Source organism: Notothenia rossii (assembly GCF_949606895.1).
Source record: "Notothenia rossii genome assembly, chromosome: 10".
In the NCBI taxonomy this organism is placed as follows: domain Eukaryota; kingdom Metazoa; phylum Chordata; class Actinopteri; order Perciformes; family Nototheniidae; genus Notothenia; species Notothenia rossii.
The window spans coordinates 9,957,457-9,975,834 of NC_136908.1; the positions used below are offsets into that span (position 1 = coordinate 9,957,457).

Here is an 18,378-nt window from a genome sequence, read left to right on the forward strand (position 1 = left end):
CAGAAGAAAGCTAATCTAACACAGTTCAAAAGTAAAGATCATCAATCGTCATCCTGATACATGTTTCTCCATTAAAGGTTAAAAATATACTTTGATAATAATATCTGATTAATTTTGGGGTAAAACGACGGAAACCTGCTTAGTGCAAGTAGGCAGTTTGACCAACTATTAAAGGACAATCTTCCAATTTAGCCTAGACAATTATTACCTTAAAAGGTATATCTGAAGTTATTGTGTTTGAATCCAGAGAAACACATCAAAACCAATCTTCAAAATCTCATTCAAACTCTTGAGAGGCTTTTTTCTGCTGAGGAGAAAAACTCAAAGTTATCGATATTTCTCTTTAGATTCATGAGCATTCCACAAAGTCATTTGATCCAATATGTTTATGGGATTATACTTTAAAGATTTTTTACACAAATTAGATGCTTTTCCCATTTATATGAAACATGACCTTATTGTTATCACAACGTTTTGACTAAATAGTTTTTGGTTATTGACTAAAAGTTATAAGCACACTTATCACTAAATTCATTTATTTCCATTCATTCACTCCTGACCTACAATGGTAAGTAGCTGCTTTCAACTGCTTTCCTTTGCTGATATTTGAAGTATTTTTGAATAAATTCTACATTGCTAATTTACTTTCTATTGTCAGTGAAATGTGTTATAATCATGGTTTAATGTGTCGTGTATTAATTCTCACTAGGCTTCTAGAGAGCAGAGGTGAGTACGCTGATTCCCTGAACAATACACTAATACTGACTTGGCATTTAAAATGACTGAAAACAACTTAATACTGACTATATATTATTATAGACAAGAAGAATTTGAGGAGAGGACAGACCCTTTCAGAAGAAATGCTTATGTGATTATCAAAAAAATGATGCAGCTGAACCACTCCAGTGAAAATCGAACTAAACAGTTAGTAGATGAGGTATGTATGATGTGGCTTTTATGAACTTTTGAAATTATGTGTTTTTTGGGCATAATGCATCTTTCATAGAGCATTACAGTTACACACATTGAAAATGGCATGTCTTTTTTGACAGATTCTTCACAGCATCTTCTTTTTGGGAAGGATCAACACACCACCAATTTCACCGGAAGATATTTTGAATGACAACGAGATGTTAGATGCGTTGAGGCTCTGCTACCCTCTGCCTTTTGAACTTTATTCCTCTCAACTACCCAGGAGGAGTCCATTCTCATGTGTGCTCGACATGGTAAGATTACAGTTAGTCAATTCTTCTATTTATATAGTTGCTTTTCCCCCTAAAATCATCCTGAAATATAAGGGTTGTATGCACATATTCAAACATGAAGTATGACATAGTTAATGACTTGTAGGGATTACAGCAGCTTGATAACATTTCCAAATTATTTTCAGATTGTTTTCCTGGAAGGACGAGAGAACGAAAATGAAATAAAACGGAAGCTTCAAGAGATCATCAGAGAACTCCATCTTAAAAAAGATGAACCTCTGGTCTCCTCCACCATCTGCGTCTCTCAGAACACGGAGAACCCAAACTCAGAAAAGTACTACGGGGTCTCCATGTCCACTTCTGGCAAGTTTCCTGGGCAAATCATGGTTGCTGCGTCCTGTCTTCCTGGTAGCTGGGACAATCATGTTGCTGGTGCAGTGATGAGTTTCAATCCAAACAAGAGCAAGAAATCATATTTTGATGGAACCATCAAACTGCCTGAGCATGTAAGGTGCAAGGCGTATAGCCTCCACGAGGGAGAAGCAGTAGTACCACCTTGCATATCCTGTGTGAGGTTGTTTGGTTTGGGTGGAGGTAATGAGGAGATGTTTCCCTATGGCAACTGTGCTGAGGTTGAAAGTTTGAGCAAAATGTTTAAAAATGATTCAGGAGTTAGGGAGCAAGCACGACCAACATCTGAGAAGTTCACAGATGAAAACAGGAGAAAGGCGAAGAAAAGTGTCAGGGATGTACTCAAGAATTTGCCGAACACATTTAAATCAAAAGGTCATTTTGAATTCTACAACCCCTCCGAGTAAATGGAGGGGGGAAATATTGGACATTAAATATTGATAAGTCTATTTAGCATGGTCTTTTATTATTTAGTGACCAGACAGATATCTTGTGATATTATTCACAAATACTTAACCTTCAAACAAATCATCTCATTTTGATCCTCTTGTGAAATTCCTGTTCTTCATTCAAATATGTTGTGGTGACTATTGCCACTCAATATCCCCTGGGGGATTGGTTAAACTGGGTAAACTAATTGGATGCTTGCAATTTCCATGTACAAAGAAGTTTTTAGCTTTCAATATGTTTTATTTACAAAGAAAAACAGCGTGTTCACAGACACGTTAAAAAAACTATTGCTCTCCCAGTCACGATCAATCACACCTGTGCCAGGAGATCAGTTATAAGTAAGTAAAACTTTATTTATATAGCACCCTTCTCAACACGGATGTAAAAAGTGCTTTACAGTACAGTACACAATTCACAGTACAACTAAAATGTAGAATAAAAGGCATAAAACAACAGCAGGTAATATATAGGATAAAACATCAATAAAAGACAGCTACTAACTCAGTTAGTTATGTGTTGTTGCCACATTACGCCATCTATTGTTCAAAATAACAAAAACATATAAACCATTCTAATGGGTGCAACATGTCATTCTTTAACTTTGCTACTTGATAGGTTTAACAGTGAATTTATAAATGTAAATGTTTGTCAACTGTTTGAATGAAGCATGCAGGCAATGATGTATTGATCATATTATTAAAAATTCAATAAAAATAATGTATAAGGTTCATATTTGTTTTTTTTGCTTTCCATTGCAACTTCAAGTGATTATTTGCCAGAGAATAATAAGTACTCCAATATCATCTCTACTATCTATCATGGTCAATGCCAAAATCCTACTAAACATAAAGTTGGAAACACTGTGTTTTTGTTTTTTAAAAGTCTGACCATGTATTGGCTCTTAAAGTCATTGACAACATCCATAATGTAAAAATGTGTTCAGCTTGCCAGTCTCAAACAATACAAATGTTGCTAGCCCTAAACTTCCTCTTTTAACTTGTTGCATGCCTGGACAGTTTCCAAATAATTGATCATTTCTAATGTGGGACAGAAGAAAGCATTTATTTGATTCTCAAAACAGTTCATTGGGTTTACTTTGACTTTTTCCCATGAATACCGGACAAGTAAAGATCATCAATTGTCATCCTGATACATGTTTCTCCATTAAAGGCTCAAAATATACTTTGACAACATTATCTGTTTACTTTGGGGTAAAACGACGGAAACATGCTTAGTGCAAATATGCAGTTTGACCAACTATTACATTTACAGTCCTCCGATTTAGCCTAGACAATCTTATTACCTTAAAAGGTATATCTGAAGTTATTGTGTTTGAATCCAGAGAAACACATCAATTACCTCCTGGTAAAACCAATCCTGAAATTCTCATTCAATACTCTTGTGAGGCTTTTTTCTGCTGAGGAGAACAACTCAAAGTGATCGATATTTCTCTGTAGATTCATGAGAATTACACATAGTCATTTGATCCAATATGTTTAAAGATTTTTTACACAAATTAGATACTTTTCCACTTTACATGAAACATGACCTTATCGTGATCACAACGTTTTGACAGGTTATTGACTAAAAGTTATAAGCACACTTATCACTATCACATTGGAAATACGAATTAGGGCATTTCAATCCAAATCATCAATTCTATAGTCAAAGTTAAGTCAAGTTTCATTTTATTTATAGCTAAACCTCACTTTCCCATCACACTCTGATTTTAATGGGAATTTGCTCATTAAAGGACTATGCAGTAGGAAGTCTAATGTTAGAAAAATAGAGAGTTACACAAAGGACAATCATGTAAATAATTAATTATTGAGTTGTTTGTCAGGGCACTTGCCGTAGACGTCTTCTACTGATGAATTGTATGTTTAAGCAATAGCTCACGACAGGCCGCGGTGTATGGTCATTATATCACAGCTAAGGGACGTGGTTTTATGCAATTATAAAACAGCTTTTGTCTGTGTGACTACTCCGTTTGATACCTTTGTTGTTTACCTGACAACAGATATAACAAATCAGTATTATATTAGGTATCCTTCAAAGTGACTCCTCTCACATGGAACGTTTACAGAGCGACAACACTTCAGAGGTTCCGCCCACTGATCTCCTACCTTGTCAGGCAAGGGAATGAACATTCAATAAATGAAGAACACAAAATTACTAAATATAAAACACAGAATGTGTGTTATTATACTAAATGATTTACAAATAAACCCCACTGCATATTTACAACTGTTACGGACCCGTAATGTTTTCATTAATTGTAAAGCAATTGTGTTGAAACGTGCTATATAAATAAAGAGTAAGATAAGTGGTTAAAACACGCTGGTATAGCAGATGTAAGAATGAAAAAAGCACAGTGCGTTACAAAGTGAGTGAAAACAAATCTGATCATCAGACCGCTAAACCAAAAGCATCTGGTCTCCCGCGCCTTCTGTGTCTCTCAGAACATGAACAACCAAAACTCAGTCTGTAGGCACTACGGGGTCTCCATGTCCAGAATGTCGCCTGATTTCTGCCGTATCACGATTTCTGCGTCCTGTCTTGAATACTGGGACAGTTATTGAACATCCGGGTTTTGATGGAGCCATTACACTTTGCCGTTGCCAGACGTTTAAACTTTTCACGGGGGAGAAAGTGACCATGCCTCCTTGCAAATCATGTCAGAATTTGTTTGGTTTGAAACCTAAACCGTTTCCCTATGGCAACTGTGCTGAGGTTGAAAGTGTGAGCAACTTGTTTAAAAATGATTTAGAAGTTAGGGAGCAAGCACGACCAAATCCTGAGAAGTTCACAGATGACATCAGAGAGACGGCTGTAGAGAGGGTCAGGGCAGATCTCATGGAAATGTTTGCCTGAAGGACTTACACAGGATATTCAATTATACAACCCACAGTTGTAGAATTGATTTGATTGAGTTGATGATGAAAAAGGGAAAATATTGAATATATTGATAGGTATAATTGTTATGGTCCTTTTTCATTAAGTGACCAGACAGATCTCTTTTGATATTAGTCTCAAGAACTTAAACTCAAATCTCACTTTAATCCTCTGTGTTATGAAACATGAACTTATTGTTATCACAAAGTTATTGACTAAAAGTTATAAGCACATTATCCCATTGCAAATAAGAATTAGGAAACGTCAAACCTAATCATTAATAGTATAGTCAAAGTTTGGTCACGTTTTGTTTTGGTTATAGCTAAAACATACTTTCTCTTTTTAATTTAGTATTTGCTCATTAAAGGTATATTCAGTAGGAAGTCGTAAACATATCTGCTAGTTAAGCTGACTGTGTTACAGAATGGTGAAAATGGAAACCAGAGGTAAATCAAGTTAAAACATAAATAAAAATGATTAGACAAAAATGTTTGGAGATATATTCAGACTTTTCTATCTTTGGTTTAACAGTAGAGCTTGTGCACAGTCAGCTCTGAAAGTATTATCAAAAAGTCCAAGAGAGCAGCACATGTAATGCTCCTTTGGAGGACGCCAGACTTTGATTGTTGTGTGAACTCGGTGAAATTTAAAGGACGTTCACTTTATGACATTTTTCGAATTCTTTCGGCTGGATCACTATGAAAAAGTTTGGCTTTAGGGAATCTTTTTGTACCTGATTCTATCTGCAAATCTTCAGAAATCCAGAAATTGACATTATTATTCAGATGTTCATTGTCAAATTTCAGACGGGCCTTTCATGAGCCTTCTCCAGCAGGGGGGCCTTCAGGTGCTGCAGGATTTGATCCATTATGGTGTAGTGTGTAACCAATAGTTTTCTTGGTGACTGTGGTCCCAGCTGCCTCGAGATCATTAACAAGTTCCTCCTGTGTAGTTCTTGGCTGATCCCTCACCTTTCTCATGATCATCAATACCCCACAGGGCCAGATATTGTGTGGAGCCCCAGACCGAGGGCGACTGATGCTATTTTTGTGTTTCTTCTATTTCCGATCAATCGCACCAACAGTTGTCTCCTTCTCACCAAGCTGCTTTCTGATGGTGTTGTAGCCAATTCCAGCCATGTGAATTCATCAGAGGGTCTAAGGACCTCAGGGGAAATCTTGTCCTTGAGGTCCTTAGACCGCTCTTTGTTCTTGCCCATGGTGGAAAGGTTGGATTCTGATTGATTGATTCTGTGGACAGGTGTCTTTTATACAGGTAACTAGTTTACATTATGAGTACTTTCCTAAAGGAAGAGGACTTATGTAAGCGATCTGTGGGAGCCTGAATTCTTGTTGGTTGCAAGGGGGATCTCTTATATGATGCACATATCTCAATATTCTTTTTGATTTCTGTCTCTCATTAGTAAAATAAAGCTACCATTGAAATGATAGACTGTTCATTTCTTTGTAACTGGGTAAACTTGGGATCAAATACTTATTTCCTGTTTGTTGTGTGAACTCGGTGAAATTTAGAATGACGTTCACTTTTTCACATGTTTTTATGGACTTATGAGCCACATTTAATTTAAATGAACTGTTAAATTATTTCGGCTGGATCACTGTGAAGAAGTTCGGCTTTAGGAAATCTTTTTGTTCCTGATTCTATCTGCAAATCTTCGGAAAGAGGGCACTTTTTTTGTTTCAAAGGGCCAAGCAAAAAATAAAGTGTGTTATTTTAATGAATGATGTTTGACCACTGCAACAGTATTTCTGATGTCTCGTAATCGACAATGGTGTATTACACAACAAGTTTTTCAATTCAGTGGGCCTCAGTTGATGCCTCTGTTCCGCATCTGATCTGAATCTATTTTTACCGGATTTTATCACGAAAGCTTCAGAGAGAGGGCCCTTGTTGACGCCTCAGTTTTGCATCTGATATTTCTGTTTCCTCTTCTATTCACATTGACCCATCTCTTTGCAGGCATCTTTTGCATTGCGAAAATCTCCCTGCATGTCACCTTGAAAAACAACAACACTCTCTGTCAGATGTAACAAACTGGTCGTCAACAACAACAACATAGAAACATCAAACATCTACAGTGTGTGGGCGCAGCGAAACCCGAGTACACTGGAAGATCTTTGTTTGATGCAAATTAAATGTAAAAGGCAGAAAGAGAAGCATGTGTTTCCATACATACTGAAATGAGTGGATAAATCATATTTAATACAACAGATGTAAGAATGGAAAAGTGTTTGCTTATTATGCTTCATCTGTATGTACAGTCGATATTGAAAGTAAGTAAGTATCTACAGAGAAGGAAACACATATTTGATCCCTTGCAGGTTTGCCCACTTACAAATAAATTAACAGTCTATAATTTTAATGGTAAGTTTATTTTAACAGTGAGAGGAAGAAAATCAAAAAGAAAATCCATAAATTGACATTATATAAAATATAAAAATGTATTTGCATGTAACTGTGGGAAATAAGTATTTGATCCCTTTGCAACACATGTCTTAGTACTTGGTGGAGAAACCCTTGTTGGACACACAGAGGTCAGACTCTTCTTGTAGTTGCTCTCCAGGTCTGTGAACATCTCAGGAAGGATGTTGGTCCACTCCTCTCTGAAGGTCCTCTCCAAATCATGAAGCTTTTGAGGCTGATGCTGGGCCTCTCGAAGCTTCAGCTCCCTCCACAGATTTTCTATGGGATTAAGGTCTGGAGACTGGCTAGGCCCTCCATCACCTAACTGCTCTTCTTCTTTAGCCTCTCCTGTGTTGCCTTGGCCGTATGTTCAGGGTCATTGTCGGGCTGGAAGACCCATCCAGGACCCATTTTCAGTGTCCTGGCTGAGGGAAGGAGGCTATCGGCCAAACATGGCCCTGTACATCCTCTCCTCAATGCAGTAAGTCGTCCTGTCCCCTTAGCAGAGAACCCCCCCCTAAGCCTAATGTTTCCACCTCCATGCCTGACGGGGAGATTGTGTTCTGGGGTTATAGTCAGCATCTCTCTTCCTCCAAACACGGCGTGTCGAGTTGATGCCAAAGATCCACATTTTGGTCTCATCTGACCACGTCACCTTCTCCCAAGCCTTCTCTGAATCATTCAGATGTTCATTGGCACATTTCAGACGGGCCGTTCATGTTCTTCTTGAGCAGGGAAACCTTCAGGTGCTGCAGGATCTGATCCATTATGGTGTAGTGTGTAACCAATAGTTTTCTTGGTGACTGTGGTCCCAGCTGCCTCGAGATCATTAACAAGTTCCTCCCGTGTAGTTCTTGGCTGATCCCTCACCTTTCTCATGATCATCAATACCCCACAGGGCCAGATCTTGTGTGGAGCCCCAGACCGAGGGCGACTGATGCTCATTTTGTGTTTCTTCTATTTCCGAATAATCGCACCAACAGCTGTCTCCTTCTCATCAAGCTGCTTTCTGATGGTCTTGTAGCCAATCCCAGCCTTCTGCAATCTCGTCCCTGAGGTCCTTAGACAGCTCTTTAGTTTTAAGGTTGGAATCTGATTGATTGAGTCTGTGGACAGGTGTCTTTTATACAGGTAACAGGTTGATATCAGGAGTACTTTCTTAAAGGAAAATTACTTATTTAACCGGTCTGTGGGAGCCAGAGTTCTTGCTGGTTGAAAGGGGGATCAAATACTTATTAATAATAATAAACAAATGAATGTATATCTCTTATATGATGTACATTTCTGGATATTCTTTTTGATATTCTGTCTCTCATTAGTCAAATAAACCTACCATTGAAATTATAGACTGTTCATTTCTTTGTAAGTGTAAACTTGCAAAATCGGCAAGGGATCAAATACTTATTTCTTCCACTACATGTATATTCGCAAGAAGTGACAAACAAATCAGAGACAGAATACTCAAAGCATTTCCTCATATCAAACACTTCTTCTCTATATTCTATAGGCTCATGATTAAAACTGAACCCTTATCAAGTGTTTGCTGACTTCACATATATCCTGCAACTGAAAAAGTCTTTAAGCGGCCCTATTGTGCTATTTGGGGTTTTCGCTTTCCTGTAGAGTGTTATATAGGTTTTTGTACATGTAAATGGTCTGCAAAGGCTAAAATCCCTGTGTTCCCTCCAGAGGGAGTTTCTCTCCCACACACTCTGCATGAAACACCTCCGTTGGACTCCTTTGTTAACTACCATAACATAATGACATCACAATGTAACACTCACGCTTCTATTGGCTTGCGCTCCGACACTTTAGATTTGACAGACTAAGGGGCATCAGAGCCGGCCAGCTAACCAATCAGAGCAGACTGGGCTCTGGTTTCAGACAGAGGGTGAAAAGAGGTGCTGCAGCACAGGCAGTATGAGAGAAATAAAGAGCTTTTTGAACATTAAAGCATGGAGACATGTCACAGTAGAGACACTAACTACAAATATGAAACCTGGAAGTGATAAGAATAGGACCCTTTAAAGACTGGTAGCTGATTTTAACTGAACATGGTGTTGCTGCCATCTAGTGATGCTTCTTTGCATCTGAAACAAATTATTTCAGAGAAAAAGTAAATTTGAGTTTGAATGTAAATCATTGGGTTATGTTTAACATAAAGCAGATGTGTAAACTTTTTGATAAGTTTATAGGAACCTTTACATTGTTGTTGGTGTCTCTTGATGGTTTTTGTGTTTGCATATTAAGATACTGGTTAGATTCACACCATACTTTAATAGACCTTTAAATAAAAAAAAATGTTTTAATTAATGTTTGTGTCAAAGTCTTTTACCACCTTTACCTGTGACAGGCCAGACTGTTTCTTTCACAGCAAACAACGACAGAAGGCGTGCTGTGGTCCGCAGAATCATTTCCCATATTTTAAAGGGAATAATAGGAAAAGTGCAGCAGGTATATTCACAGCCACCTGTCATCAGACGGGCTTATTGAGTGCTATAGGGGTATACACCTTTATAGCTTATAATTAAAACATTTACCCCAGAGCATTAATGTAATACTGTGCAAACAAAACCAAATACATGCATTCTTGTACTCAGGAGGGACATTGACAGAGGAGTACTGGAAAAGTACACTATGAAAGAGTTTGGCTTTAGGGAATCTTTTTGTATCTGATTTTATCTGCAAATCTTCGGAAATACAGAAATTAACGTTATTATTCAGATGTTCATGGTCAAATTTCAGACGGGCCTTGCATGAGCCTTCTCCAGCAGGGGGGGGGGCCTTCAGGCGCTGCAGGATTTGATCCATTATGGTGTAGTGTGTTACCAATAGTTTTCTTGGTGACTGTGGTCCCAGCTGCCTCGAGATCATTAACAAGTTCCTCCCGTGTAGTTCTTGGCTGATCCCTCACCTTTCTCATGATCATCAATACCCCACGGGGCGAGATATTGTGTGGAGCCCCAGACCGAGGGCGACTGATGCTCATTTTGTCTCTCTTCTATTTCTGAATAATCACACCAACAGTTGTCTCCTTCTCACCAAGCTGCTTTCTGATGGTCTTGTAGCCAATCCCAGCCTTCTGCAGGTCTACAATCTCGTCCCTGAGGTCCTTAGACAGCTCTTTAGTTTTGAGGTTGGAATCTGATTGATTGATTCTGTGGACAGGTGTCTTTTATACAGGTAACGTTGATATCAGGAGTACTTTCTTAAAAGAAGATGACTTATGTAACCGGCCTGCGGGAGCCAGAGTTCTTGTTGGTTGCAAGGGGGATCAAATACTTATTTCACACAATTAAATGCAAATGAATGTATATCTCTCATATGATGTACATTTCTGGATATTCTTTTTTATATTCTGTCTCTCATTAGTAAAATAAACCTACCATTGAAATTGTAGACTGTTCTTTTCTTTGTAAGTGGTTAAACTGGCAAAATCGGCAAGGGATCAAATACTTATTTCTTAAACTGTACATGTATATTCGCATGAAGTGACAAACAAATCAGAGACAGAATACTCAAAGCATTTCATCATATCAAACACTTCTCTAACCGGTCTGTGGGAGCCAGAGTTCTTGTTGGTTGCAACAATTAAATGCAAATTAATGTATATCTCATAGGACCCCTGAAGACTGGTACGATTACCTGAACCATCAATCAATGAATCAATGAATCAATCAATCAATGAATCAATCAATCAATGAATCAATCAACCAATCAATCAATGTTTATTTATATAGCCCAATATCACAAATGTTACATTTGTCTCAGTGGACTTCACGGTTTGTACAGAATATCAGTATGACAATACGACACCCTCTGTCCTTAGACTATTAAAAAAAGAAATCATGCTTCAAATAAGTGGGGGTATGGCGTACCCCCGTGTCCAACGCCCACTACACCACTGACTGCAACTACAAAAAGCTAAGGTTTGTTTTCTCATCAGGAAATGCAGACCGGCTCAAACAAAAGATTTTTAAATCATCATCCTCACGATCATTTAATGTATCATATGTTCGCCTAATTGACATGAAAGCACTAATAAATGTAGTTTCATCCACTTGAGTTTACAAAAATAATCGATTTGTTTTTATATCACATCCGACGGGAGGAAATTCAGCAGCTCTCACTACCGATTTTTAATCCTAATTTAATCATCATCTTCACCACGAGTATTTATGTTTATGTTCGCCGAATTGACATGAAAGCACTGACAAATATGAATATACTGTAGTCAACTTCATTAAAACATTATTAACGTGCCTAAACTCAGTAATTCACCATTTCTACGCATGACCACACACTTTGTCCGTGTTTGGCTCTCTCGCCGCACAGTGAAGCGTTCCCGCGTCGACGTCACTTCCGGCTTCCCCCAAAACCTCAAAATGAGTCGAAGGAATTTTCCCGCGATGTTCGAAATTATTGATATTTATCGGAACGGTATCGCTTTTTCTTTTTTAAACTGAAGGTTCGAGATTACTAGTAGCCCACTATTTCATTGCACAACAGTTGTTGTGTTCGTGTCACAGGCTCTTTAAGTGACCAGACAGATCTTTTTGGATATTAGTCACAAGAACTTAAACTTCAAACAAATTATCTCACTTTAATCCTGTGTTGTGAATTTATTTATGTGGAAATCAATATGTCATGCTTTATCTTTGCTACTTGTTATGTGTAACAGTAAATATATAAATGCAAATGTGTGTCAACTGTCTGAATGAAGCATGCAGGCAATGATGTATTGATCATGTCGTTAACAATCAATTCTAATAACGTACGCTAAGCTTCATACATTGTTTTGTTTTTTTCTCCTGTCACTTCAAGTGATTATTTGCTAGAGAATAATAAGTTATCCAATATCATCTCATCTATCCTTATTGTTATCTATGGTCAAGGTCAAAATCATACTAGACATCAAGTTGTAAACACACCGTTTTTTTGTTTTTTAAAAGTCTGACCATGCAAAATATTTGAAAATATCTCAAGACTTGAGATTCTCATTATGTAAAAAATGTGTTCAGCTTGCCAGTCTCAAACAATACAAATGTTGCTGCTAGCCCTAAACTTCCTCTTTTAACTGGACAGTTTCCAACTAATTGAAGGGACATTTCTAATGTGGGACAGAAGAATCATTTATTTGATTCTCAAAACAGTTCATTGGGTTTAGTTTGACTTTTTCCCATGAATACCGAAAAAGTAAAGAGTTGAATCAACTATTAAAGGACAGTCCTCCGATTTAGCATAGACACTCTTATTACCTTAAAAGGTATCTGAAGTTATTATGTTTGAATCCAGAAAAAAGTTGACTAAAAGTTATAAGCACACTTATCACTATCACATTGAAAATAAGAATTAGGAAACTTCAATCCAAATCATTAATACTATAGTCAAAGTTTAGTCACGTTGAAGTCGTAAACATATCTGCTGTTTAAGCTGACTGTGTTACAGAATGATGCTGTGAAAATGGAAACCGTATGCTATGCCATTTCTCCACATAAACATAACAGTCTGCAAAGAAACGGTTGTCTCCTCTGTGCTCCACTTCCTACTTGGCGCACCGGTAACTTTCTTGTGCGAACGAGAAACTAACAAAATACTTCCTCGTTCGCACAAAATACTATCTTGCGCGCACGATACTTTTTTTTCCCTCCATGAACCTTTAGGGCTCCGTAGTAAATCAAGATAAAACATAAATACAAATGTTTAGACAAACATTTTGGAGATATATTCTGATGTCTCTATCTTTGGTTTAACAGTAGAGCTTGTGCACAGTCAGCTCTGAAAGTATTATCAAAAAGTCCAAGAGAGCAGCACATATAATGCTCCTTTGGAGGAGGCCAGACTTTGATTGTTGTGTGAACTCTGTGAAATTTAGAATGACGTTCACTTTATCACATTTTTTGAATGTTTTTATGAGGACTTATGAGCTTCTTTCAATTTAAATGAACTCTGTTTATGCTAAATTTTTTCGGCTGGATCACTATGAAATAGGAAATCTTTTTGTTCCTGATTCTATCTGCAAACCTCCAGAAAGAGGGCAAATTATTTGTTTTAAAAGGCCCAAGCAAAAAATAAAGTGTGTTATTTTAATGAATAATGTTTGACCACTGCAACAGTATTTCTGATGTCTTGTAACCGACAATGGTGTATTACACAACAAGTTTTTCAATTCAGTGGGCCTCAGTTGATGCCTCTGTTCCGCATCTGATGGACTTGGTCGGACTTGACCCTTTTACTCTTCAAGTTGCATAGTGAAAATTAGTAGGCTAGTAGTCTTACTGCCATTGTGGGCAGTGTCCGTCAAACAAAAAACGTAGAGCCAATCAGGAACTGAGAATTTACTCCAACTCACTTCCTTTTCAATCATACTCTCTCACACACATAACGATTCTTATGCACACACTCTATCATTCTGTTTTATACACATACATACAGGGGTTGAATTGGGATTTGATATGTGGGGGGGCTCTGTTTTAATGGTGCGAGGGGGGGGGAGCTCGGCGCTCAGCGGAGTCCGGGCGATGCTGCTCCTCCAAGGAAGAGACGGTCACTAAGCCGTAAAAACTATATCCGGTCACAGAGATCTGCTATTTTAAAGTGAAGTCAACATATGAACACATATGAACCCTAAAAAGTTTTAACATATCGTTTTTTATAAACATATGACAAATGTGCGAGGGTGATGACGTCAGAGCATCGTCCCATGTGCCGCGGCTTAGCCCCGGACAGCCTCGGCCCAATTTAACCCCTGCCTATATAGTCATTCACATTAACTATTATTACCTCTTTTATAAGCTATTCACTGCTATTCTGTTTTACATATATGACTATTGTTATTAACATGAAATACTATTCCATCTTACATAGGTTATTATTCTGTCTTACATACATTGTTTACCGATTACACATACTACTATCCTCTTTCACATACACTATTATAATGTGCTATTAGATTATAGTTGTTTGTGAAAGACCATATTGGTGTGTGTACGAGAGTATGATGGTGCGTTTAAGAGATTTAGTTTTTGTGTGTGAGAGAGAATAGTTATTTATGTATGATAGTATGATAGTAAATGAAGGAAGGAATGACAGTGCGTTAAAGACGGAATGATACTGTGTGTGAAAGATTCTGGTGGTGTAATGATATTGTTTGTAAGACCAAGTATGAGTTGTGAGCTAGACGGCCTCTCATATTAGCGCCTCATGGCACAAAAACTCACACCCTACAAAGAACCATGGGATATACAGATAACCATATCTCTCTTCCTGTAGTGTCATAAAAACCCCTCCCAAAGACATCTGTTTACCACACATACATTTACATGACATCCCCAGGATACAGCTGTTACATTTCATTATGATTACACTGTATTAAGCTTCATCATTTCCATAACAATACCTTATTATGGCAGTCATAACATAATGTAACCGTATAAGGCGTGGTAGTTCCTAGAGCTTACGAGTTACACACATTGAAAATGGCATCTCTTTTTTGACAGATTCTTCACAGCATCTTTTTTTTGGGAAGGATCAACAAACCACCATTTTCACCGGAAGAGATTGTGACTGATGAGAAGATGTACGATGCGTTGAGCTACTGCTGCCCTCTGCCTTTTCAACTGAAGTCCTCTACCCAACTACCCAGACGGAGTCCATTCTCATGTGTGCTAGACATGGTAAGATTACAGTTTGTCAATCCTTCTATTTATATAGTTGCTTTTTCCCCTAAAATCATCCTGAAATATAAGAGTTTTATGCACATATTCAAACATGAAGTATGACACAGTGAATTACTTGTAGGGATTACAGCAGCTTGATACAATTTCTAAATTATTTTCAGATTGTTTTCCTGGAAGGGCGAGAGAACGAAAATGAAATAAAACAGAAGCTTCAAGACATCATCAGTGAACTCCATCTTAAAAGAGGCGTGTGGTGCAGTGGGTTGAGCGTTGGTGTTCGGATCAGGGGGTCACAGGTTCAAACCCCACTGCAGTCAGCATGTTGTTGTGTCCCTGAGACACTTCACCCCAAATTGCTCCTGTGGGGATAGCCCACAGTATTGAGTATGTAAGTCGCTTTGGATAAAAGCGTCTAGCAAGTGACATGTAATGTAATTAAAAAAGATGAACCTCTGGACTCCTCCACCATTCTGCGGATTTTATCACGAAAGCTTTGGAGATCATCAATACCCCACAGTGCGAGATCTTGTGTGGAGCTCCAGACCGAGGGCGACTGATCCCCATTTTGTGTTTCTTCTATTTCCGAATAATCACACCAACAGTTGTCTCCTTCTCACCAAGCTGCTTTCTGGTGGTCTTGTAGCCAATCCCAGCCTTCTGCAGGTCTACAATCTCGTCCCTGAGTTCCTTAGAAAGCTCTTTAGTCTTGAGGTTGGATTCTGATTGATTGATTCTGTGGACAGGTGTCTTTTATACAGGTAACAAGTTGATATAAGGAGTACTTTCCTAAAGGAAGAGGACTTATGTAACCGGTCTGTAAAATACTTATTTCACACAATTACATGCAAATGAATGTATATCTCTTATATGATGTACATTTCTGGATATTCTTTTTGATATTCTGTCTCTCATTAGTAAAATAAACCTACCATTGAAATTATAGACTGTTCTTTTCTTTGTAAGTGGGTAAACTTGCAAAATCGGCAAGGGATCAAATACTTATTTCTTCCACTACATGTATATTCGCAAGAAGTGACAAACAAATCAAAGAGAGAATACTCAAAGCATTTCATCATATCAAACACTTCTTCTCTATATTCAACATGAGCTCATGATTAAAACTGAACCCTTCTTTTATCAGACTGATCTGGCAATAAGCCCTTTCAAGTGTTTGCTGACTTCCCATATATCCTGCAACTGAAAAAGCCTTTAAGAGGCCCTATTAGAGTAAGGTGTGAATCAAACCAATATCTTAAGGTGCATACAGGGGCGCCGTAAGGGGGTGAAAAGTTAGGACGATTCTAAGGGACTGACAGGGGCCCAAACTATTTGAGAACATTCAGAAAAAAATGTTTAAATAACCAATGTGATCATCTTTTCATGGGGCCCAAAATCCCTGGCGGCGCCCCTTATACAAACACAAAAAACAGCAAGAACAATGTAAAGTTTCCTATAAACGTATCAAAAAGTTTACACATCTGCTTTATGTTAAACATAACCCAAAGATTTACATTCAAACTCAGATTTACTTTTTCTCTGAAAGTATTTGTTTCAGTGGCAAAGAAGCATCACTAGATGGCAGCACCACCATGTTCAGTTAAAATCAGCTACCAGTCTTTAAAGGGTCCTATTCTAATAACTTCCAGGGGTCATATTTGTAGTTAGTATCTCTACTGTGACATGTCTCCATGCTTTAATGGTCAAAAAGCTCTTTATTGTTCTCATACTGCCTGTGCTGCAGCACCTCTTTTCACCCTCTGTCTGAAACCAGAGCCCAGTCTGCTCTGATTGGTCCCTAGTTGACGCCTCAGTTTTGCATCTGATAGTTCTGTTTCCTCCTCTTTTTGCATTGACACATCTTTTTGAATGCATCTTTTGCATTCACGATGTCTCCCTGCATGTCACCTTGAAAAACAACAAACACTCCCTGTCAGAAGTAACAAACTGGTCTTAAACAACAACATAGAAACATTAAACATCTACTGTGTGTGGGCGCAGTGAAACCCGAGTGCACTGGAAGATCTTTGTCTGATGCAAATGAAGTGTAAAATGCAGAAAGAGAAGCACATCTTTCCATATACAGGATAATGAAATGAGTGGATAACTCATATTTAATACAGCTGATACAGCAGATGTAAGGATGGAAAAAGGGTTTGCTTATTATGCTTCATCGTACAGTCGATATTGAAAGTAAGCAAGTATCTCTATTCGCAAGAAGTGACAAACAAATCACTTCTCCTTCCTGGCAACCAGTGTGACTGCCCTCAACACTGGCAAATAAATCATCCGTATTTGCACCATGCACACATGAGGAGGCTGATAACTGCATCCTACTGCACCTAGGAGATGTGTGAAGGAAGGCTATAGCAAGGTGCCAATACGCACAGTTGACACGGATGTGGTAGAACTGGCAGTCACAGCAGCCCAATCCCTCAACATCACTGCTGTGGGTTGCATTCGGAGCTGGGAACAGTTTTCGGCATTTAGCAGCTCATGAGATGGCGAGATCACTAGGTCCAGATCGATGCATAGCCTTACCAATGTTCCATGCATTTACTGGATGTGACACTCACTTTCATAATATCAAACATTTCTTCTCTCTATTCAACTTAAGCTCATGATTAAAACTGAACCCCTGCTGACTAAACAAACTAAAACGACCTGTCAGAAGTGAGCAAACTGGTAGTGTGACATTCATTATCATGTGACAACATCAAACAAAGCCTCAGTGCACTCAGAGGTGGAAGAAGTACTCAGATTATTCAGTAAAAACAGAAACAAAGTCTGTAAACATTCCTTAGTAAAAGTACTGCATTCAACATTGTACTGTACTGTAATATCTGATCATCACTTGAATGTTGCACTTGGTAAAGGTGTGGTTTATTTGAATCACCTTAGGCTGGGCTCACGTGAACAGCAGCAGCAGCAGCAGCAGGGTTGAGGCTGTGTGTGTGTAATATGTTCATGTTTTAATAAATGCCCACGTCGGGTTATATTTTTGGACGTTCTGCCTCTGCCTCCTTGCTTGGTCGGGCTGCTCAACGGTCAGTCTCACAATCATTCAATAGACTTACTGGATAGCTTAATTAATATATAATATATTTATAAATTGATTGAAATTGTTCATTTATAAGCTAAATGTTTAAAGAAGCTGTAAATGACGTAACGAAGTTGCCTTAATTAAAAGGAATAACGCAATTAATTTCATAGTGGAATTAGATGGATAAATACTTTATTTCATGTTATTTTATAATCGTTAAATATGGCATGATTTAATACAGTTTGTTATACATGTTAAACCGATATGCGTATGT

General features: G+C 38.1%; 1 protein-coding gene across 2 annotated transcripts; it reads left to right on the top strand.

Annotated features, from left to right (window-relative positions):
- Positions 1-343: 343 nt before the first annotated feature.
- LOC307023367 (uncharacterized protein) lies at positions 344-2,794 on the top strand. Of its 2 annotated transcripts, XM_079656596.1 has the most exons (4): positions 344-726; positions 820-937; positions 1,053-1,226; positions 1,391-2,794. In XM_079656596.1, the coding sequence occupies exons 2-4, from the start codon at positions 884-886 to the stop codon at positions 2,021-2,023; spliced, it is 861 nt and encodes a 286-aa protein (XP_079512722.1). In that variant the 5' UTR covers positions 344-726; positions 820-883; the 3' UTR covers positions 2,024-2,794. The 2 variants fall into 2 exon arrangements, with proteins under 2 accessions (XP_079512722.1, XP_079512721.1); XM_079656595.1 differs by lacking the exon at positions 344-726 and having other exon boundaries at positions 778-937.
- The last annotated feature ends 15,584 nt before the right edge of the window (positions 2,795-18,378 follow it).